At 39.7% G+C, this 24,728-nt stretch overlaps 1 protein-coding gene across 14 annotated transcripts in view; it reads right to left on the reverse strand.

The window, feature by feature from the left end:
* ptprk (protein tyrosine phosphatase, receptor type K) overlaps positions 1 to 24,728 on the reverse strand; it is a 112,118-nt gene that overhangs the window by 48,599 nt on the left and 38,791 nt on the right. For 13 of the 14 annotated variants that reach the window (XM_022764097.1, XM_022764078.1, XM_022764024.1 and 10 more), the window contains exons 3-9: positions 18,639 to 18,761; positions 11,239 to 11,399; positions 10,085 to 10,136; positions 9,945 to 10,003; positions 5,556 to 5,637; positions 3,929 to 4,044; positions 2,721 to 2,895 (exon numbers count right to left, since the gene is read on the reverse strand). In XM_022764097.1, coding sequence (XP_022619818.1) covers positions 2,721 to 2,895; positions 3,929 to 4,044; positions 5,556 to 5,637; positions 9,945 to 10,003; positions 10,085 to 10,136; positions 11,239 to 11,399; positions 18,639 to 18,761 — 768 coding nt within the window. Of the gene's footprint in view, positions 1 to 2,720; positions 2,896 to 3,928; positions 4,045 to 5,555; positions 5,638 to 9,944; positions 10,004 to 10,084; positions 10,137 to 11,238; positions 11,400 to 14,902; positions 14,914 to 18,638; positions 18,762 to 24,728 lie in introns of those variants that run through there. The other variant, XM_022764088.1, reaches the window with a different exon arrangement.

Below are 24,728 nucleotides of genomic sequence, written 5' to 3' on the forward strand. Positions count from 1 at the left end.
CATTTTTAATGTATACAAGTCATATTTTGGCACCTCCCTATGATCCGTTCTTCCATTTTCCTTCAGAATCCTACCAGATACACGATTCCTCCACTAATGTCCCGTCCCTCATCTTTCTTCTCTTCAATGTATCTATAAATAAATATTACAATATTCAGAGTAAAAACATTAGCAATGCAGCTTAACTCTGTCCATATTCATGGCCGTCAATGTCCTGCAGGAACCTCAAATCTCCAACACTTTTCAAGAAGTGAAATAAACATATTCCCTGTTTCTTTGATTTCTCTCTGGCTCTCATCTCCCATCTGATATTTCTAATAAATAAACATGAGGCTCCTCTCCTTCCACATTCATACATGCAGCCCTCATTCTTTTATTGTGATATCTTTCTAACAACCAGACTCTGGATCAATATTCATAATCACCAATATCCCTCAGAGCTCCGAAAAGCATCTTTTCATGGATTGTGAAAGTGGCTTTTTTTTTTTTTTTCAAACTGAAGCCTGGCCATGAAACGCACTGTGCTCAATGCGTCTTATTGAACCTGCATCTATTTTCATAAATGTAGATTGGTCCTATTCATGTTTAGACACATGTCTCATGCTGTGCAGATTCCTCATCTCTCTCCTCTTTGCCTTCTCACATTAGAAAAAAAAAAAAGCTCTTCACAATAAATAAACATTAGCCACTTAATGTATTCATACTAACACAGCAAGGTCCCGCAGAGAAAGTGTGTCTCCAAAACCGCCAGATTTCCTTGACCAAAGAAGAAACAAAGCTATTCATTCCCAGTGTGGGCTGCAACACTAACCCTGGTTGTGTTAGTGTCCTGCTCAAGCGACACCGAGAGTTGAACCCCTAAACCGGACAGTGTAAGAGCTCCATTATCTGAGCCACACCAGCAAATATTCATATTCGAGGTGGAAGCTTCTGCTTTGATTTCTCATTTCTTTCTCCTCTGCCATCTCTTATGCAGAATAATAAACATGACTCTGCTCAGCTGTTTACATATTCAGACATATCCCTGATTCGGATATGGATATTCTTTGGATAATGAGCTGACTATTTACATTTAACTTTTCTTCACCATCTCCTCTTCTCTCTTTGCTCACCCTCCTCTGTCTCCCATTTCTCCCCCCTCCTTTCTGTCACTCCTGTATCATTCTTTCTGAATCTCTTTCGCCTTTACCCTCTCCCTCTCTGCCCTCCTCCTCTGTCTCTCTCTGGGAGATGAATAGAATATGTAAGCTATTGGATGTGAATGAATAAAGCATCCCATCTCAAACACACATTGGTGACACCTTATTAACCACATGTCAGCTGCACATGACAGCTGGAGCACACACACAATTTCCACTCACACACAGCTTGCACATGTGCACATAGACACCAGTGCAGCTGGGTCATAGCCACACACAACACACAACACACACACGTACAAAACACAAGGCTGGTGTACACACATCTACATACACACACACAAACTCTCCTCATTATTGTACATTGTGTTAGTGACTCACATTTTATCAGTCTGACACAGTGAATGTGCGTTTGATTGGAAAGACGTTTCATATTCTAAAAGTCAGACATAATGCAAAGTTATTCATAACACAAAATCTATAACTGGGTCAAAAAAAACTTTGGTCAACAACATGTTCACGGAAAGATTCAAATTAACTTTAACCATTGATCAACCTCCCCTGAACAGTGACTGTCCAATATCAGCTTAGCAACCTGTCAAGCTTTGTATTTCTCAATGTATTGAAGTGGTGTAAGAGTGATACTCTGTATACAAAGAGTTTGGAGGGTGGTGTCACTTCTTAGCATCTCCAAAACCAAAAACACAGGAGCAAAACGTAAAGACACCTATTAAACAGTATGTGTATGTGCCCTAACATAATCTGCAAACATTAGCATGTTCAGCTAACTAGTTTACAGTAGTAACCTAGTGTTTACCTCTGAAGCAAAAAGTTAGCATACCATTAACCTACTACATTTATTTGTGGGGTTATAAGTTATGTTCAGTAAAAACCCTGATCATGATAGAATATCCACTACGCAGTTTTTGGGGAAGCTGCTTGTGGATGCTGTTAGTGTTTATCCAGCTCGTTCACTCAACACACAAGCAGGAGGACATGGTCTACGAAGGCACGACCTCTGAAGACCACATCCACTGTGAACACTGAAGCAAAATGAGACGATTTGGTCTCAAGTGAAACATACTTTTTGAATATTTGAATAATAAAGTATAATTCCAACCTCTGTCTGACTTTACCCGCTGTTTAAACTAAGCAAGCAAAGAGTCTGCCAATTGATTGATTGATGGAAACATAAAAGTCAGCCAGAGATGGTGTTTTAAACCAGTGAAACTTGGTTAATTAGCAACCTAGCTAGAGCTGATAAAAGCAAAATTGACAGTCACTCAACAGAAATAAGAAGCCTGCTTTTGCTAATGGTTAATCTGGCGCTGCTATGACTGTAAACTGCATATGTGCTGTGCGAAAACAGAAAAGCTTGACAGGCTCAGCGAACAGTCATCTTCCAAAAATACTGAACCACCTTTTTTACTTTCCACTAAAAGCTACCTACGAAAGCAGAGAAAATAATCTCTGAAAAATATTAAATTTAAACTCAGAGAAAAAAAACAGGAAAGAACACAAAGTACAGAGTTGACAGCAAATCAATTAGATAACCTTGAAAATATTTTTTTAAATCCTCACCTCTGACGATAAGACCGGCGAAGTTAGACACCCCGGAGCCGCGTTCTGATTGGGTGACGCAGCGGTACAGATCTTGATCCTGATTAGTGACTTCTTTGAGGTGGAAGGAGGCGGCAAATCGTCTGTGGTTGATGTTTTTGGTCTGAGCCACGGGAATATCTTCTCCATTTCTCCTCTGAATCACAGACAGACAAGCGCACAGGGAAGATCAGGTGCTGCAGGGGCTATGCAGAGTTAACTGCCTTGCTCAAGGTCATAAGGCAGCACTGGACCACACATGCCCGCATGCACACACACACACACACACACACACACACACACACACACACACACACACTTACACCCCCCTTCCCTACCTCACTGACAGCAGGTTTGAAGGTCATGACTACAATAGAGCCATAATGAAATCAGGAGCTATTAAACTCTTAATCATGTTAGCTGCTAGAATGTGTGGCCTGGAGTCACTCTGTGTGTGTGTCAGTGTTGGTGTGTGTGTGGACAACACTTTATTATTGGATGTACCAGTCCTGAGGGTGGCACATTTAGTACACTGTTTCATCTCTATGTGTTTGTCTATTTCTACATTATTATACTGGACGCATAAAAATAAATATATATATATATACATATATGTATAAATATATTTGTATTTTCTATTTGTTTTTATTTATTTATATCTACTTATTTATTAGGTACAGGGCACATCAATCAACAGCAGAATGTAAAGGAAATAAAAATCAGCAGTCCTTTCTCAGAATTAAAGGGTGTCATATTAAGTGTCATATTAAAGAGCTAGTTCCCCAAAGTTACAAAAAAGTTTTTTTCACCAGGTTCTGAGATATCCGTCTGAGATATCCTATAAAATGGAGGTGAATTTAATTAGTTAGAGCTGCTCAAAGCATTGAAAAAGTACACTTAAAACAACTGTCAACTGCTTTTATAAAGATAATTTATTTGGTAGAAAGTAGTTCAAATGAACTGAAACATTATTTCTTAAATGAGGTGATGCTTCGAAATCTGTGAGCATAACAAACAACAATTTATTTCACTTCAATTTTATTTGGGAGGAGGCAGAAATCTAAGAAAAAACACATATCTCAAAACCGGGGAAAATAAAACCAAAACTATTCTGTATATATTTCTTAGTGCATAGAAATGTGGTTTGCATTTGTGTGTGTGTGTGTGAATGTGCATCTGTATAGTCATACCTGTAGCCAGAGTTTGTTGTTCGTCGTATCTCGTCCCGTGGCGATACACTGAAATGTGGCATTTTGTCCGGCGTTCACCTCAACGTCCCCAAGACGCAGAAAATGAGGGGATTTATCTACAAGAAATGTGGTCAACAAATGAAGGGAATTAGAGTTTACAGCAAGGTTATGTGTCTCTGAGGTTTAAAATGTTTTCTGTTTCATTTCATTTGCCTGTTAAAAGTGGAAATGAGGTGACAGAGCCAGAGGGAGTTAAGGATACAAACAGGTCGGGTTATCACAAACACAATGTATACATTTAAGGACATTTTATAACCCTTGGGAATATGTTCATTATTACCGCGATTAGATTCTACTGGAGTCAGATGAAACCAAACCACCGTGCTGCATTGCCACTGGAAGGTAACATCAGTATCAGATCCGGTATATGTAATTCCCATAGCTTCTGGTTCTTAACTACTAATGTGGAAGAAGGCTTTCAGACCCTGAAGATGCAGTTCAGCTATGACATTTTTATTCTGGGGAGGTGATTGCAATCATAGATAGCAGCTCCTTTGGTGAATGAAAAAACACACACACACACACACACTAACTTGCACACACGCATTCATGCAAGCGCGCGCACACACACAAACCTGTGTGTCCAGAAATGCAGCTGTGAGAATGAATGCTTCCACTGTGGAGACTAAGTACTAATTCCTTTTCAAATACTTGCTCCTTCCTATTAGGAGTGCTGCTCCTCTGCCTTTAAAAGACTGGGGCTCTTCTTTTTATATTTCCTCAGATTCCGGGTCGCTTCAGTGACAAAATTAATGTCCAGAAATTTCTTTCAGAGGCATATCGACAACTTCTGACAGAGACTAGAACAACAAGGATACCGGGACCTCACAAACTGTACAAGGGGACAGTTTATTTCTATGACTTATAATCAATAGAATCTATTAAGAAACAAAATTGTCCTCAAAGATTTCAGTGCTGCTGGTAGACAGATGAGCAGTTGTAATTGCTTCCTTTCAAACATGAGGGCCCTCCAGGAAGCCGCCTTATGGCTTTAGATTAACAGACACTTGTGTTAACAGTAACAGTTTGTCGTCACAACTCTTTTTTTTGGGGCCTCTAGCAGTAAGGAAACACTCGAGCAAAGGAGAGAAGAAGGCTTGAGACGTAGCGAGAATTTAAAATGGATCGCAGCCCTCATCTCTTTCCTGTCACTATGAGACAAGACAGCTACTGTTCACTGTGTGTGTATGTGTGTGTGCAACTTTGTGTGTGTGAAACTGTGTGTGGGTTAAAGAGAGAGAGAAAGAAAGTGCTGAGTGGTCAAAATCTTCTCTCTCCATGATTGCCCTAATACTGTCTCATTTCCCGCTTCACTCTCTCCTATTCCCCCTTTCTCTCTTTTTCTCCTCCTCACAATCTCTCTCTCTCTCTCTCTTTATTTCTCTCATTTTTCTCTACGACTTGTCTTTCTCCTCTCGCTGCATCCCTCCTCTCCCGTGTCACCTTCCCACTTATCTACCCATTCAACTGCAACAGAAACCATCCCAGGTACAGTCTAATTAGTGGCCAAAGCTATCAGCGTCTACTCAGCGAACTAGGACTAATTGCTGGCATGCTAATGACTCACCGCATGGATAGCTGAGCACCTGAATGTCGTCTATGGCGATGAAGCCAGCTTTGCTGTCCGAAACCTCTGCTTCAAATATGACCTGAGAAAAGAGAGAGTAGTTGAATTTGTGTGTTGTTTTATTTGTTTACATTTGTATTTGAAAAATATATCTTTACAAATAACACTCCTGGGTTACACTGTAAAAGGAACAGTCTGAGTAGTGAGCACATACAAAGTGTACAAAAACAAAAAATACAACAACAGCAAAAACATTGGAAATGCCAGAGGAAACTGAAATAACAAAACCTGCAATTGCTCTGCAGGCAAATCACAAACCCTCTATGGCACTGTTACCACATCATAAACTGCACTGGCGAACTGATTTTAGAACTAAGCAAGACACTTGCCAATTAAATTTGCTGTCAAAGTGATGGATCCAATCTGAATTGTCGCAGAATACACTGACGGCCACCAGTGATATGCATAACACTAGTTAAATACAAAGCTGCCATCCTGACTGCAGCTGGATTTATACATTCTGGCCAAAAACTCAGGAAGGATAAAAGAAATGCTTCCTGTTGGATCATAGTAATCTGCTTTGGCACACATAAAATGTCCACCAAAGAAATGATAAGTAGTGAATAAGATTAAGTAATGAAACCCAATGTGGTAGGGTAGAAAATGAAGGGTTAGAGCTTATCTATTTGTTTTTCATTCCCTTTCCATCCCTCCACTTCCTTTTTTACTTATTTTTCTACACCTGCTTCTTTTCTTATTGCGACCACATTGTGCCTCCATGAGAACTGCACCATCGTCCATATTATAGCTGCTGAGAAGTTCATTTAAATTGCAAAAATTTAGCTCGGTCAGTCCACTGTAACCACTGGTAAACATTACCTCCTGAACATTAGCATGTTAGCATTTTAATTGTGAGCATGTTAGCTCAAAGCACTGCAGTGTTTCAGTGCAGTGTAACAGAGCCACTAGCATGGCTGTGGACTCATGAACTGGTGTGAACAAACGCAACTCAGCAGAATCCTTTTGTCTGTATTTCAATAGACAAGAAAGAGGGAATAACGAGTTGTTTTTTTGATCAAATAAATAGAAAGAGGAAAATAGCAAAATGTGGAAAGGGATGTTCAGATTAAGGCCCTTAGTTGTGATTTAATAATTCATTGTGGTTGTTTTTATTGCAAAATCTCTAAATCCTGTATTTCTAGTAGAGTGTTCATTTTGCATTCAACAGGTGCCTCCATTTACCACCATCTCAGTTCATCAACTCATGTTCTGAATAGAGACGGTTCTCTCCACTATCCTCATCTATCTCATCTATCTCATCTTCCCTCTGTCCTCCTTGTCCACATGTTAGCCCTCCTACTCCCTCCACTTGTCATCATCCCTCTTTCTAAACATTTCTCTCTCCCCTAATTTCTCTCTTTCTGCCTCTCTCTTGCCGCCTCTGTTTTCTAACAGCGTTTACTCAGAGAGGAGCACTGTAATGAACAGGGGAAGGGGAGGGAGGAGAGGAGGTCGCTATCAAAAAGAGAGACAGAGGCAGAAAGAGAGCGAGGGGGTGAGCAGTTGTTGTCATTCATCACCTGTAAAAGGAAATCTGCCGTGAACTGTTTACCCATAGCTTATCATCCCCTGCTTGTCACACTCTGCCCCTCTCTGTCTCCCTCCCCTACCAATCTATCTCGTCTCTCTTTCCTATCATCTTTCACTCATAGCTCACTGTGGAGCACAGCAGAGAGACATCAGTTGACTTTTAATACCTTCATTTCTGTCTGTCTGAAGACCAGCTTGCCTGCCTGTCTCTCTGCCTCCACAGTCTGCTGATCGCCACTTGTTATGATACCCATGTTTTTTTTGGTAGCAGTAACATGACCTAATAATCTCTTCCCTTTTATCTGCACAAGTAAGCTACATGTGCAAATGTATGAAATTATTTCAAAAATGTACTTTTTGCATTTAATTCGGTATAACTACCCAGAGGAGTTTTAAGTCATGTCTTGAGTCAGCTGAAACAAGTCCAAGCCAAGTCTCATGTCGTGTCAAATCGAGCCTCAAGTGCTGAAGGGCATGTCCAAGACACAAGTCTAACATGTCCAAGTAACAAGTTACTATGATAATGAAATGGCATTTGAATGTTTTCTCATCAAAGATTTGGTAATAGTGGTTTTCTTTACATGCTGCTAAGACCAAGTCTATTCAGTGCATAGGTCTAATAGTAACATTTTCAAAATAAAAAAACAGCACTAGTGTGGTATGCAGCTGTCACTATTGTTGAAAGACTTCATCAGCTAAAAACTTGAGATTTAAATTTAAGTTCTTGTTGCTTTTGTTTTGTTTTCAAATCTCAAGCCAAATCTTCAAAGTTTCTCAGCAGTCAAATCAGAGGCCCAAGTTTCATTTTTGTGACTTTTCGAGTCAAGTGTGCAGCTCTGTTAATGATGATGTATTTCTGAGAGTGCGTTTTGAATGATTTCCTCAAAGTCCGGGACAATAGAAACCTGGATGCTCATTTTGATGTTTGCTCTCTGAATCTACTCATTAGCCACTTGAATTCAGCAACTCGTGGATCTGATGTCGGTCACCTGAGAGGAGATAATATGTCGTTCATGCAGGTGTCAAACACTCGCTGACTCACTGGTCTCATCAGTGGGAGGCAGGATTACTGATAGCTTGTGTTTACAAGTTCGCACATGGGCAGAGCAGCTCTGAAACGCTGAAGGCTGAGGACTGACATATCATCAGTCTGCAGTAGGGTTGGGTTATAGCAAACATCCTCTTATCAGCCAATCACATATATCACTTTGATGTATGCACGTATGGGCACAGAATCAAAAATGTTTAAGCCTGCAGGGAGGGGACGTTTTTCATTTCATGTTATAGTCTGAATCCTAAGATTTGTCAGCTGGGTCCAAGCACCTGCCGTCTCTAAACATGTACTCGTATGACCCAAAGGTAATATATGTTAAACAGGGAAAAACACAGCAAGGGGATTTATAATAGATATGTAAAACAAAAACAATCTTTCCAGTAACACAAATTCTGAAATTCATGCCAGTAATATGTTAAATGTCTTGTTTTGACTGACAAACAGTCCCAAGATATTACATTTAATATCATATATGACAAAGATAAAGAAATCCTCACATTTGAGTTGCAGGAACCAGTACATTGTTGGCACATTTCAACCAATAATTATCAAAGAGTTGCCAAAAATGTGCTGTTTGATTGACTAATCATTTAATAGACTAATCATGTCAGCTCTAATTAAGTAAAAATTTGGTTGATTAACTGCATTGAGGTCTAGTGACAGTCAAGAAACTATCATCAGTCTGATGTTGTCTTAATGTGCAGAGAAAGAGAAGATCAAGGCAAAAACCTAATGACAAGGTCTACCTGAGTAGTGCTGCATGGGTGTGTGTGCATTTATGTGATCATCTATTCTTGTATGAATGTGTGTGTGTGTGTGTGTGTGTGTGTGTGTGTGTGTGTGTGTGTGACTTAATCTTGTGGACATGTGCCTAGCCTTCCCCTGGTGGAACCAGTCTCATTACAACTCAAGCTAAAGTGCTAACACAGAAACATGTTCCAACATGAAAAAAAAAATTGCTTCATAACCTCAAATCCAATAACCTGTTTCATAGCCTGAAAAACCTACATAAGCCTCAGCAAACCAGGATGATTATGTTCAATTAAAACATGTTGACACACGAGTTTCACGCTGGTGATCTCCTCCCATAGTCACTGAGGGGGACTGGGCTCCAGATGGGCCATTTGGAGGATGCTTTCACACTTTGCCTTACAGTAATATTATATGGTCCCCAGGCTGTGTTTTTACATGATCAGTGTGTGTGTATGCCTGCGAGGACATTCACAGACAAGCTCACATTTGTCAACACCAGGCAACAAACAAACACGCACACACACACACACACACAGATCATGTTGACTGACATGAATTAAGAAAGAAGAAGAAGAATGTTCTGTACAATGTAATCCTCAGCTGCCCCTACTTCTGTGAACCTAATAATGTTCATTTTAAACAGGTTTTTATTAAAAACACATACAGGACAGAAAAACATTGACAACCATGTTTGTATCCGGCATTGTGACGCTCACCCGTGCAAGCAAACACACATACACATAAACACACACCCACCTCGTTTTCCTCAGTGTGTTTCTAGCCTAATCGTCACCTCCTGAGCCTCAGTCAACACAAATAAATCAGCCGCCTGCCTCACAGCATGTGCATGTGTTTGTATTTGTGTGTGCATTGTGTCTGTGTAGTCACATGTACAAAAAAAATAAATAAAGGAAATAAAGATATATGCACATAATGAATGAATCATGTATGAACACGGCTGTTGTTATGCTGGTTGTTATGTAGCGAGTTACCTGATATTCATTAGGCCAAAAGGTGGAGACGGCCAGTTCAGCTCTCAGCCAGTCTTTACCTGAATGACAACAAAATCGAAGTCAATGGAATAAAATCACAATAGTGTCAGAATAAGGTATGAATGAGTGGTAGTCTTTACCGGTGTAGGAGGTCACGTTCCATATGGGGTTGGCTAAAGGACCCTTGTTAACCTACCACAAAACACAAATAAAATATCTTGGTCATAAAATATTTCACACAAAATTGAACATGGTAACACAGCAGTCCACTGTATTTAGTGGTCTACTGAGAAAGGTTGCCTGAAATGTATTAAATTCCACAACAACAGCAATAATAATACATAATAATACATAATTAGACTCTGTAAGTCAGTGTTTTTGCTTCTGTCGGAGGTCAGGGTCCGTTACAGTGCAGACCCTCTGGGCTCGGCACACAATGTCTTCTTCAAGGACACTTTAGCAGGAAAGATGTTTGTAGAAATGTGAGTGTGACCTTAAGTGATCACGTTTATGAGCAGTCAGAACCAGTAAATGGTAAAACCAGTAAAAGTGCAATCTTCTGTTAACCTTTACAAGCAAATGTGTTTTCTAACAATTTCCACAAATTGCAAGAAAATGTTAGAGGAGGAGAAGAGGATTAGAAGTCACGAGTCTTCTGGGAGGGAATTAAGTTTGATTCATTGCATCAGTATGACACATGTGTCCACTCTGATTAATTTCTCCATAAAAAAACACAAAAATATTGGGGAATGTTTGCTGCTTTAAAAATCAATATTTTACTGCAAAATTAACTTTCAATGCTAAGTTAAGCATTCATACACAAAGTCTTGGTTAAGTCAAAGCAGTCTGCAACATCTATCACACTGTAGCCGGATTGTTTGTGGCTGTGTTTCATAAAATCCAGACCACATTTCCCATAAACCCTGTTTTGTTTTGTTCTAACTAAAGAGGCTCTTCCCCATCTGCCAGACAAACAGAAAGCTTTAACTCTGCACTTCCACTCTTCTGGAGTTAAAACAAACTTTTGTTTTGAAATTGTCCCATGAAATCAAACCCTGCCTTACACAATGTAAATTTGTAAGGCACAAAGTAAATTGTGTGAGGCAGGGGCTGGTTAGTAGGCTTACATTTGGTCTTGTTTAATGTTAATATGTCCATGTGTCTCAAGGGAAGGACAGTTTTTCTGCTGGAAATGTTAAACCGTAAAAATTGAACCAGTGCGATCAGGCTCAGTCCATTAAGACAAATAAACCCTTGCATTTTTATTGTATTCTACTGTGTTGATGCTCAATACCTTCACCAGGACATTAAGGGTGCCGGGGCTGGAGCCGTCAGGGCTGGTGAGGAGATAGTTGAAGTCGATACAGTGGGTGTCGTTTTCCTTCATGACTGGCAGCTGAAATCTGGCCTTTTCGCCAACATCATACTGAGAGACGTCCACATACATGTAGGAACCTTGACACAGAGACAAAGACAAGGAGAAGGTTACCAAAGATAAAAAATATAAAAGCAACATCACAACATCTAGACCTTCTCTATTTGGAAAGTGCCTTGAGATAACTTACGTTGTGAATTGCTGCTATACAAATAAAATTCTAATTGATTTGACTTGAAATTGAGGTGGATCTGGTTCATGCTGTTTTGTGAATCTGACATGAATCATGACCCATTAATTCCCCCCATTCTTTTCTGGCAGCTGTTTGTGCTCTTACACCACATACCAGCTGCAATTCCTGGCTTGAACAGACTAGCAATGGTGCCCTCTGAGGAGGTTGTTAGTGTAAAGACGCAGTGAGTATTGGGACTGGACTTGTCAAAGAGTAGGCTGTGTGCCCACGGCTTGCGACAGATAGCTGCATCAGTTCTGTGAAGTAAAGTGAAGTGAGTGAATCAAAGTATAAAAAGACTATATATTATATCGTTTTGAAACTACTCTAAAGATTTCCCCGTGTTTTCCTGGTTTTCCTAATAGTACTTCCATGTAGTTCCTATTTATTATTAACTCCTCCTTTTAAGTGGTTACGACTACTTGTCAGTTAAGTTGGTTTAAACTTGTCTTTTTTGTGGAGGAAAGGAACAACTATTGCTTACTGCATGCTCTGTTTTTGCAAATTTGGTAAATATTATTTTTTATTGCACATTGGTTTTGGTGTCATTGCACAATCTTGCGATGCTTGTCACTTTACTTTATTTCACTGTACATCCTGTGGTGTTCATGTGACAAATAACAAACTTATAATCACCACTTATCCCTCACTGTATCTTTCTGATAGTTTGGCTCCATTAAATACCATATGCATGCCTGTGTGTGTTGCCTCTGGTATATGCCAGAGCATATGACAGTAACCAAACTGGGAATCACCATCTCACTACTGTCAGTACTGGGTATTTAACCGATAACCAGCCAGTGTCTTCATTTATGATTTAGTGCAGGACTGAAGAACTTTAATCCTCGTTCTCTTCTGCACCTTCCCACCTGGTTTGACCTTCCCTCTTTAACAAACTCACTTTTAAGCAGTGAGTTTCTAGTGATGGAAAGCAAAATCCTTTATTCTTTCCTTTTATGTTTGCATGTTTTTACTCCAGTCTGTTTAATTTCTTTTGGGCTTACCATACAAGAATCAGAGAAGAGAAGAAAAGAAAAGAAAAGAAAAGAAAAGAGAAGAAAAGAGAAGAGAAGAGAAGAGAAGAGAAGAGACGAGAAAAACAACTTCTTTCTTCTTTTACAGTTTTCATTTCATGCGTTTATGAAACCATACAATTTTCTTTCTTCTATACTTTTTTCTTCCAGCTCATCTTTATTCCCTCTCTCCCGGAAATTGTGCAGTTTCCAGGTTATAATGATGCGAGCTAATGTGTGAGCGTGAAAGTAGAGATATACACATCATAAAATCAAAATTAGCGAAGCTTGATTGAAATCATGTGAAGTGGTCAGCTTGAAGCCAAAATGGCACGGTGTGTGTACACCAGTCCATGCCGTTTGGGCAGGCCCCTTTCACCACATTCAGATTTTTCCACAGCGTGCAATATATGATTACCTGCAACTACCCAGCAGTGTGACATGATTAGTTGCATTTTTCACAGCTATCCTCAGGGCAATGTTTTTATGCTTTACTTATTTTGTTTGCATTATGTTCCTCCTGTCTCTGCTGAATTCAAATATAATATCTGTTAGTTTTGTTTTGCTAACACGGTGGGACTATGATGAAATTTTTCATTCCCCATATAACATTGAGTACTGTACCTTATACCTACAGTGGTTGAGTGCAGGAAATGGAGCTCAACGTAACACATAATCTGGCTGTGCTGACAGGACAGTCAGTCAGCCCATCCAGATGTTCTCGTAATCAGCTCAGACCTCAACCAGATGTTGTTCCAATGAAATATGATGAAATGTGATATTTTCCTGCCTGATGTTTTTAATCTCACAATCTCACATTAGCTCATCACAAACTGAAAGGAGGTAGCCATGATCATGTTTAACTCTATTTGTAGAATAGAAGTGAATGGAACTTTAGCTGAAACAATACACTGATTAATTGGTTAGATAATTTCTAACAACTGATTAATCACTTATGATTTCTCAAGCACAAATGCTAAACATATGCTGTTTACAGCTTCTCAAATGTGCGGATTTGCTGCTTTTCCATTTCATATAAATATATATGTAAATTGAATATTTTTGAGTTTCAGATTGTTGGTCTGACAAAACAAGCAACGTGAAGGTGTCACACCTTGGTCTCTGAGAAACTGTGAGGGGAATTTTTTCAGTATTTTCTGACTATTTATAGGCTGTGCATTTTGCCCTAAACAGAATAAAATAGAAAATAGAACAGAACAGAGTCACAAATTATTAAATAGAACAGAATCTAATGAAATAGAAGAGAGAGGAATGGAATAGGACAGAATGAAATACAATTAAACAGGATGAAACTGAATAGAATTAAAAATCTATGTAGTAAAATATAATACAACACAAAATCTGTGCCCTGGAAAAACAAACATAGCGCTTCATCCTAACTGGTTAATTCTATTTGCAAATTACACCATACACAATATGCACTATACAATAGGCTATAGGACAATGGTGATTATCAGTTATTGTTTAGCTAATCTACTGTGAGGAAAGACTTTTCTCTGCAGAATAGAACAAAACATAACAGGCTTTAAACTGGTGCACACAATCACACACACACACACACACACACACACACACACACACACACACACACACGAGCCTTTCACTAGTTCCTAGTTATTGGTTTGGCGCTTCTCCTCTCCTCTCTGTCTTTACCACCCGACCCCCACCTTAACAACACACACACACACACACTGCCATTGCCTGCCTGCCATTGAAGTATTATAATAATCCTACTTCCTGGTTCTGAAAGACCCCAAAATGACTTAGGTCCAAACAGGACTATAGCCAAACAAGATGAGGCCAGAACAATTCTCTCTCTCTCTCTCTCTCTCTCTCTCTCTCTCTCTCTCTCTCTCTCTCTCTCTGTCTCTCTCTGTCTCTCTCTCTCACTAACACTCTAAATCCATCCAAAACGAACACAAGATGGATGTCACTCCTGTTTCTTCATTTTTGGCACTGATGCTAAGATGGTGACATGAGAAAAGTGTCTTTAAGATGGCTGCCAAGATGGTGTGCCAGCTAAAAATACTCCTAACAGTCAGAGTCCCAGATATGTCATAACACACAACAACATGGAAAAATATCACCTTTAGCACTTGAGCTAATCATAACACTGCATGCTGCAAAATTATACCAACAAATTGATTAGGTACAGGTCAAAATATGTGAATAATATTTGGTAAATATGTTCTGCAAATCATTAAAATGACAGAACAATAACAACGGCTAATCTGAGACATAAATAGCATTGGAAAATATGAGTAATCAAAGACTGACAGTATGAAACTGATACAAGACGCATGCTAAGAAAACAGACCTTGTGATGCCAAGAACATCCGACACCTGAAGTCTGCCAGTTTCTAAAATGGCTGATGTCTTTGAGCTGCCAAAGTCTAAAATGGCCGCTAATAGAATGACGACACAATATAACCATGAGGCTAAAAATACCCCTGTGACAGCCTTAAGACCCAGATATGTCACATAACAACAACAGCAGCGCGGTAGACAGAGGACAGTATTCTTCAGCTAAACAATAACAGCCTGCTAATGGGAGAGTTACAATGTCAGCATGGTGCAAACTAAATTAGGTGTAAAATAGCTAACAACCTCTTAGCGAGTTAACATCCTGCAACAGAACACTAATAGTAAAAATGTGTAGCTGGTCCAAAAACGCAGACACATGGCTCCTCACTGGCATTTTCGCTTCCAAAATAATATAAATGCTTAATCAATGAACTAAATTATTTTCTGTTAATCAACTCATTGATTCATCAACAGGTCATTCCAATTCTCGCGCTCTACAAACAAACTTATTTGATTTTTCTATCAGACTGCTCAACAAATAAATCTACAATTAATAACACAGGGTGGAAACATTTAAAATATAATGTAATCCAATACAACTCTTGTGAAGCTGAATGTTCAAGTGTTACAGAGACTGTGTCGGAGAAATTTGATTTAATCATAATTTTTAGGTCACCGTATCCATCATCATTCGATCATTATTAAAACATTCAGTGGACAAGGGACCCGCTCTGCTGCAGTTCTAATGCCTTTTTTCCCTCTTCCCTTATTAGACAGTACACAGTGGACAACAAGAGGGGGGGGGGGGGGGGGGGGGGGGGGGGGCATGGAGAGAATGGCATGCCAAATAGGTTTAGAGTGGTACTGGCTGACAACATCATGAGTCAAGAGTATCTGCTTTAGTCCACAGAGCCAGAGAGCCCCAGCCCATGAATGTTCAACTGGCACGACGTACAATGCCAGCGTCGCATCTAGACCCTGCCATGGTGACTAGTGCCAGCATCAACCCTCAGAGATATTACATAGAGGAGTTTTATCTCTATTACAAAAACTAGCCAACCATCCCTGCACACTCAATACTGCCTTAAGCACAAATGGCGATTAGCAACTGGGACGAATCAATGTGGGTTATAAGGAAGAAAAGTGTAACTGTTGGCTGAACTATCCAATGACTCTAAAATGATTCTGCGCAAGATGACTCCTTTACTTCTGCCAATACTTTTGAAAATATATGACCCCTTGAAATAGTAAATTGAAAAATAAACTTATTCCCAAAGGTCTTTCAGATGGCAAACACTAATAACTCCCCCTAAACAAAGGGAGTAGGTATCCCTTTGTTTTCAGTGGTCAAAAGCCAAAAAGGTTTAGTGCCATTGCTCTAAATCATGCCATGCCCTCAGGGAGACAGGAGCTAGTCACACCAAAGTACTTCTAAATTACTGGTGGCTAGGATTTCCTGCAAAAACAACCATTCTAATAATAGGCATTACCCATGTGTCCCTGGGCAAGGCATTTAAGCTACCAACTCAGCCCCTCACCCATTTCCTACAACTCTGTCCAAATACAAAACCTAGCCAAGTGATGTATCTGTAATCCCCTCCAGCAACCTCGTTTTCCATCCCCTGCACCACTGTCCTGAACCCTGCTGGCATTATTAACACATCAAATGTCAGTTCCTTTAGGCAAGGCTCTGAACCCCCCCTTCAGCAACCAACATCTCCAAACCATTAACCTGCTCTGCCATCCACGTACCCCTGCTCATTCCACTAGCTTCTACAGGTGTTAATGCTATGCTAATTCCAGGTATTACCTCTGCGCTCTTGGGCTAGGTATTTAACCAGAGTTGCCAACTCTGCCCTCGCTGCATAGTGACACCTCTTGGTATTAATAATGCTAAATGCTAGACTTTGGCTTTGTACCACTGGGCATTGCACCCAGCTCTGGTGTCATTGCTTTAATATATGCAAGACCACATGCACGAGACAGCAACACACATTTTGGGAAGAAGTGTGTGTGTGTGTGTGTGTGTGTGTGTGTGTGTGTGTGTGTGTGTGTGTGTGTGTGTGTGTGAGTGAAAATAGCAAAGAGCTGGTGTTTAACCGAACCTTTCTCTAAATGTCAGTGAGGCTGGGTTGTCATGATGATAAGCATGAGAGATAAATAACAGCTTTACATTGTCATGGTAACAAAGTCATAATCTTCCATAACAGACATGGAGAGGAGAGGAGAGGAGAGGAAAGGAAAGGAAAGAAGGGGTACGGCTATGAAAGGAGAGGAAACAAGAGGAAGGGAAAGAAGAGGAGAGAAACAAAGATGACATGAGGCAAGGGGAGACAAAGGGACAGGAAAGAACCAAGAGGAAAGGAGACGAGAGGGCGAAAGAGGAGAGGAGGCAAGATGAAAGGACAAGAGAGGAGATGACAGAAAAGGACAAAAAGAGAGCTGGACATAAAAGAAGTGAACAAACTCAAAAGTGTTTCTGGTTGTTACATTTTCACATGGTTTCTTCACTGTGGTTAACGTCACTATTCAGACAGCAGGCATTTTTACTCCGTGGGTTCAATTTCGTAAAGTCAGTTACTATCTTAAGATTGCATAGCTGGTTATTGTTACAACATTTTGCTTTTAACATTGTAAAGTAGGCAACCTTCCCTGTTCCCTGCCATTGATTAATGACCTCATATTCTGTTAATTAGACCCTCAGCCCTGAGGCAGAAAGATTTAATTTCCCCTTCATCATCATCATGGAGGAAAAAAGCAACTGATTAAAGAGGAGAGGAGAGGAGAGGAGAGGAGAGGAGATCTTGGAAAAGAGATGAGAAGGAAAATATGTGGATGAAATGCAGAAGAGGCCAAGATGTATTTGGTGGGTACAAGTCAAGTCCCAATATAGCAAGAACAATACTCGAAGTCCTGCTTTCAAAAAACCCACTGAAGTTTAAGTACTGGAATATCATGAGCAAAATGTACTTTTAGTATCAAAAATAAAAGTTCTTCTGCAAAGAAAATTGGCCCTTGTGACTGATATATTATTACATATTACATAATTAGACTGTTAATACAGAACCATCAACTTGTGTGAAGCATTTCTTCCTGCAGCTGGCTGAAGTGGAGCTACTAGTAACTACTCTATGTAGTTATGCATATATTTTATTATTATTTTATTTTAGTGCCCATCGGTCACCACCAAAGGGTCACAACATAAATCTAGATGGCAGTAAGATGATTAATGGGATATGAAGGAAGAAAAAACAAAGTTATGTTACAAAAGTCTGTATTCTTTTTTTTTTGTTAAATTTTGGATAATTTTAGCTTAAATAGTAAATAGTTGTTTAGACTATGCCTTTACAATGGAAATGTCTCTTTGATGGATCTGCTAACAGCTCATAGACATCTGAAATTAATAACTACACACTGCTTTTTTATTAAGGGCCGAAAGGAGTTGGAATCCACAGGCTTAATCTTAAACATTATACTGTATTTTATATGCTTATCACATGTTGTTTTTATATCAAATCTTAATCTGAAAAGTAACTAACTATAGCTGTCAAATAAATGTAGGTAGATGAGTACAAAGCATAGCATTTCCCTCTGAAATGTGCTGAAATAGCAATATAAAGTATAAAATACAGTACTTGAGTAAATTTACTTCCTCCACTGTGAGGAGTGGAACATAAGATGGAGAAGACAAGGTTTGGTGCGTGGGGTGGGTGGATGACAAAGAAAGGAGAAAGGAAATCGGTCTTTACCTTGTGGCAGGTCTGGTGAGACGTAGGGCACATCCTGGGTGTTGATGTGTGTCCAGTCAAAGTCATCATAGGGATCTTGTTGGTAATCACACTGGGAGAATCCCTCGTCAAATGTACAGCTTCCTGCAAAGAGAAACCCAATAAGATTTAGTTCAGCTCATAAGATCAATGATTATTGACTGAATTAACTAAATTTACATATTTTTTTCAATGCAACACAAATTCCTCTCTGGTCTTATCCTGTAAAACTTCTGATTCTTTCCTGCATGTTGTTTTTCTGTGCGTGTTTGTCTCAGCTCATTAACAAACCACCAGGAGTCTGAGCTCCGACAGTCATCACTCAAGGCCAGTCAGGATCACCTCTGACTCAACCATCAGGGCCTTCAGCTGATCATCTGAGCCCCATCACCACGGCCTCAGGACAAGCATGTGTGAGCTGGCCGCCTGTGGCTCAGCCTAAACAGGAAGTCGCTCTAATACAGATAGACGCCACTTGTCCCTAACGGCTAGCTGAACCAATCAACTTGCAATGATATGTGGCTTGTGCTGGCAATATTGCTATTAGGAATAGCATGTTAGCTATCTGATTCACCGACCTAGCAGTGATGTACGGCTTGTGTTAATAAAATGGCTAGGAGAGATGTGGCTAAGAAAAGCCACAGTGCCATCTGATTCAAGTCACTGGTGGTTAGTGGTGACCCGAATGTGTCCTCTGTGCCCTTCTTGACAGTGGCTAAAGAAGAGTGGATGATATGGATAAAATGTTCTATATATAATAGTCTGGTAGTGATATGCAGTATATCATGATACAGTACACTTATATAGTACATAAATACATAGAGAAACTGTTTATACATTAATGGGAATAATCAGTAATACTGACAAACTCAAATACTGTGCTATTTTAACATAATTACTTACAGGCACAAAAAATACATAATGTTAGATTACTATTGACACTTCAGGAAATAACTTGTAATGTACATATGATGATGACCGAACAAGTGAAATCCCCTTCCCCCAGTTGAGCAAGAACATTCACATAGGCTCAGAACATTTAACAGTATTTAACTATTATTTAACAGTGACACAGCCTGAACAACTTGGACATGACAACATTTAACATTAATTTAATGGCTGACCTTCTTGGCTACTTTTGCAAAGGAAAGGACAAAAGTAACATTAAAATTATACACAGCTGAAAAACTGACAAAATCAAAGACTGGCTAAACAAGAACACAAACAACTAAGAAGGTATTATGGAACTTTCTTATCGCACCTCTACTTTTCTGGAGAGCTGCTAAGAAAAACCACTAAGAAACTGCTAAAAAAGAAGGTATACAAGAGCAAGCCACCATGAAACACTATCAGCAACCAGCACTGCAGCAACATAAATCTCCTCGCATTCAGTTGGCTGTACAGCTTTGCAACGTTTGTCCTAGAGCGAGCTGTGGCGGCTGTGATGGAGAACAGAACGACAGGCCCTCAGATACCCCACTGATCTGAGCTCCCACTACAGAGGGATACCAAGAGGTGACAGCCGCCGCCAGAGGAGAAACAAGTTAACATCAAACTAAGTGACTGTCTTCGGCTGCCGGCTGTATGGCTGGCTGTGACTCACAGCCTGAGAGATGCATTGGATCACATTCCTCTTGGCGTCATTCTTAAAACCAGCCTCTCTTCATGCAATTCACTTCACTCCCATTCAATTCAATTAAGTCTCTGTCACAGCAAGTTTACCTCCAGTTATAATGCGAAAAAAGCTGGGACACGTAGAGGGCACTAAGTACAGCACGACAACTTGAATTTTTCCACTCTGAACTATTATATTATAAACTAAACCTGGATATATCTAATTCTAGTGATGTATAACAAATGTGCAAGTGTGTGTGTGTGTGTGTGTGTGTGTGTGTGTGTGTGTGCATGTGTAACACTCCATGACTTCCTGTCTCCCACAGTGTGTGTGTCAGTTTACATCTTGCTGTCAGCTAGTTTTCTCTGCATGTGTTAAAAGAGCAAAGTGTGTAACTATAGTGTTTATGTTTGTATGTGTATATTATGTGTTGCATTTCCAAACCAGTATACTGTATATATAAACATATATATATATATATATATATATATGTGTGTGTGTGTTTATATATCACTATATAACACTCCATGTTAACTATCACATACTGGAAGTCTGTGTATGTGTTTTTTAGATCCACACAGCACCTCATTCACAGTTAATAGTTTCTTCCAAGAGGGGCCTGCTAGCTGTCTCATAGATTTTGCAGCCATGGTGGAAAATCATTTTTTGTCAACAGGAGAAAATGTCTTTCCCATGTTCTTACTACAAAAATGGACCTGTTAACTGTTAGCACAGTATGAGTAGAGGTGGTGGTGGGGTTAGTATCTGAACAGAAGTAGTCAACAAATTTTCATATTTTAATTGTAGCTGCCAACATAGCCAGAGCCACATCGAGTGCCATGCTGCTATTAAAACTGCTTCCTTGTCTGAACAGTGGTAGCTTTCGTTACCTCGTCTGCAACTATTAATTTCAACCACTCCAACATTTAGTACCAAGCCGCATTCTCCTGGTGGATTGTGGACATGACCACATGCACAGCAGCACTAATGGGTTCTATGAAAGAGGAGGGCTTTGCTTCAACTCTGCTGTTTTGTATCGTTGTTGAGATGACTCGCAAAAGACTCAATCATTTAGCACCCAGTAAAGATGATGTTCAAGTTGACTTAACACAGGAACATTTAACATGTTAGCTTGACTGTTTAATTAATATGGTCTAGCTAGTTGGTTTACAGTGATCAAGACAAGACAAACTGACAAAGATTGCTAATGTGCATGATTACGCTAGCTGAAAAGCACTGCAGTTTACTGTGAAGGTGGTCTTGAATGGGTGGTGGGCAGTTTAAATCAAGTGTCAGATAATTGTTGAAAACACAAATCATCCCTTTAAACCTTTACTTGATGTGACAATACTGATATCTTTGTGAACTTTAGTTTCGACTAAAGCCAGAGTGACACTTATCTTTGTAGGTTTACTTTAAGTGATAATCTTTCTAGGGAGTTTCGTTGACATTGCAGAACCACTTAACCTTGCTTTACCTGCTAAAGCATTTGGTTCGGCCTTGTTTAACCTTGCTGAAGCTACAGTGAGCATACAGAAGCTCCATTTAGTTTCAAAGCCTTTTTATGCAATGTCTGCCTCTGAAAGCAGTATATAGTGTACAGCAAAATTGGATTTTAAACCCACCGTGTTTAAAATATGTGCTGTGGGCTTTCAACTGTGTACACAGACACACACCAAGTTCCACTCAGCTCTAATATAGTGCCGCAGTAGAAGAAGTATTTTGCCTTGGCTCTGCAGTGAAGAAAAACATGTCCTTGTTTTAAATTCCGCTGTCTGACTGATTTGAAAGAACATTTCTCAATCATGGAGCATTCCTCTCTTTTCATCTGCACACCTCTGATAGACATTTGCTTTCAACTGCTAACATACCAAACAAAAAGGCCGTGTTCTCGTGTTCTGAAAAGGGTTATACGGAAACTAAATATGCATGAAACCGTCTGCACATACACACAAATACATGCACACGGCTCGCTCAAGTTCTCAGTTAACAATTTTCCCTTTCCCCAATGTCCTGCCAACTTAAACCAACACACACACACACACAAACACACACACACACAACAGACACATGGATCTGACAGTAAATCCTTGTTGCCAATGATGAGAAGAGCAGACGTTGAACACTTTACCTCTGAAAGAAGACTCTATCGGGAGCCGTGTCTAGCCCAAATGTTGTATGGAGTTCATATCTCTCTATCTATGGATCTACAGTATAACTATCTGTTTTTAAAAAAAAAAATACATTAATTTAAATGTCAGCAATCACTGGCGTCTGCTCTGCTTTTGGGCAGGTAACTTGATAATTGCCAAACAAACATCCATGAGGTACTTAGCAAGGTTAGCATTCATTTGGAGTTGTGTTTCTGTCCAATACTAAGTCTCCTCTTAGCTCCACTTGTGGTGTCTACCAAACCCTGAAGGAAAAATATGGCTCTTCAGCTGCTGAATGCTCCATTGTGTTCACCAGCTAGTCACTGAACTTTGTTTGCTTGATGTTTGGTGCTGAGCAGGTAGAGGGCACCATGAGTTTTTAGAGTTTTTTTGTAAGACAATGAGCTTGAAGATGTTTAGCCGCTCCTGAGAGCTGAGAAGATGATAATCATCTATGGTTTCTATGAGTGACCCCCTTTCATAATACACAGTCATTTGATCCATTGTTATGATAAAAATATTGATTATAGTAGAATGAAACGTCCCAGAAAGACTATTGTGTGTTCTTGTATTTGTACTGTGCTTTTCTTCATGTGTTAACTGTATAATACAATTTAACAAATCCCTATAACAGTTTTCAAAGTGTATGCACGATTGTGTGTCCAGATGGGTCATTATTGCCTCCCTCCCCTCCATTCACAAGGACACAGAGAGACAGAGAGAAACCGACTGCATGCTAATCACTTCCTAATCAGCTTCTGTGATTGGCTGCCTCGCTAATGAAATAATGGTGACTCATTTGCATAATAAAATAATTAGAAGGACTTGATAAAGGCTCAAGGGCAGAGAGAGGAAATTTAACACACATACACGCACACACACACACACACATACACTCACAGTGACACAGGACCAGCCGCAGTCTTTTCTAAAAGATTGTTGAATGGCATCAGACACAACATCTGCCACCGTCACTCAGAGTCATTTTGTGGTGATTTGCACTGACCTCCACCTCCAGGAGGTGAGTCAAACAAAAGTGCTTTGACCAAAACTGTTAAGAAACATGGGAGAAGACAGGCCTCAGGGGGTCCACCGCAAAAAAAAAAAAGAAAAGAAAAGAGGACCACGTCCATTTCTCAGGTATTAGCTTAGATCAAGATTATTAGTTGACAACATGGCAAGAATGTGTAACAATGGCTGGTTTGATTAGGTTTCCCTTCCTCCAATGTGATCTAACCGATCTGCAGAATAGGCAGTATTAAATCAGATCTAACAGCTAAGGTCTGTTCAGATAGAAGTCCCTGGGACACGTTGAAATCAAATGAAGGTCTGAGGTGCTTTTTTTTTTCTCTAGACAATTCCAGAAAATCTATATGGACAAAGAAACTCCATTAAAACTAAGAAATGGCTGATTATGAAATCTAAGATTGCTAAATCAGTGATTGTGCCCTTGTGTGAACCATTCCTCCTTGGTGAGTAAATTTCTCAAGACAGCAACATTAGACAACCACAACAGCAGCGCATAATATGAGGCCTTGATGTTGTTAACTCATTTTAAAATGAATAGCTATACATTGCCTCAGCTGATAGAACTGGCTACAGCTACTACAAGCTATTGCACTGTTTGTACAGCTCTGACATTGCTTCATGTGTAAGTAAATATCTAGGGTTTTCAGTGCCACTGAATATCATTCTTCATTACCATTACTGCAAAAGTCTCATTGGCTATTTTTGTTGGGCTCACACCTGCTATTTAATCACAGAAATGTTTGAAGTCTTTGCCAGAAGGGATTTAACAGTGGTTTCCTCCAAGGACCTTGCCATCCTGGATGCTCGTAGCTTGTATTTCATTAAAGAGATGATGAGATTAATGTAAGGAAAATGGCTCAAGGTGACAGTCCTGTGAACTGTGAAATTATAATACAGCAGTATAGTTTGAGAGCAAATACGTAAATGCAGAGCTCTTCGTGTAAGATACGCCAGTACAAAATGTCAGATATGAAAGATATGCAAGTTCACTGACTCAAGATAACGTCAGCGTAACTTTTATGACGCCCATGTCTGCATATTTGAGGAAACTTTTTTCCCTTCCACATCACTTTCTCTCTGACCACATGCTTTATATTTAAGCCAATCAGATGACTGATCATCACATTTTGGCCCTGAATGCAATCTGAGGAATCTGAAAGATTAACGAGCACAAATTAGACCTCACACAACCTATATTCTTTATCTAATGTGCATACAGCACCGTACAAACTCTTGTTTTTTCACTTTCTGTCTTTCTCACCACCATGTCTGTCT

The sequence above is a fragment of the Seriola dumerili genome, unplaced genomic scaffold (assembly GCF_002260705.1).
Source record: "Seriola dumerili isolate Sdu_G_001 unplaced genomic scaffold, Sdu_1.0 BDQW01000025.1, whole genome shotgun sequence".
NCBI classification, from domain to species: Eukaryota; Metazoa; Chordata; class Actinopteri; order Carangiformes; family Carangidae; genus Seriola; species Seriola dumerili.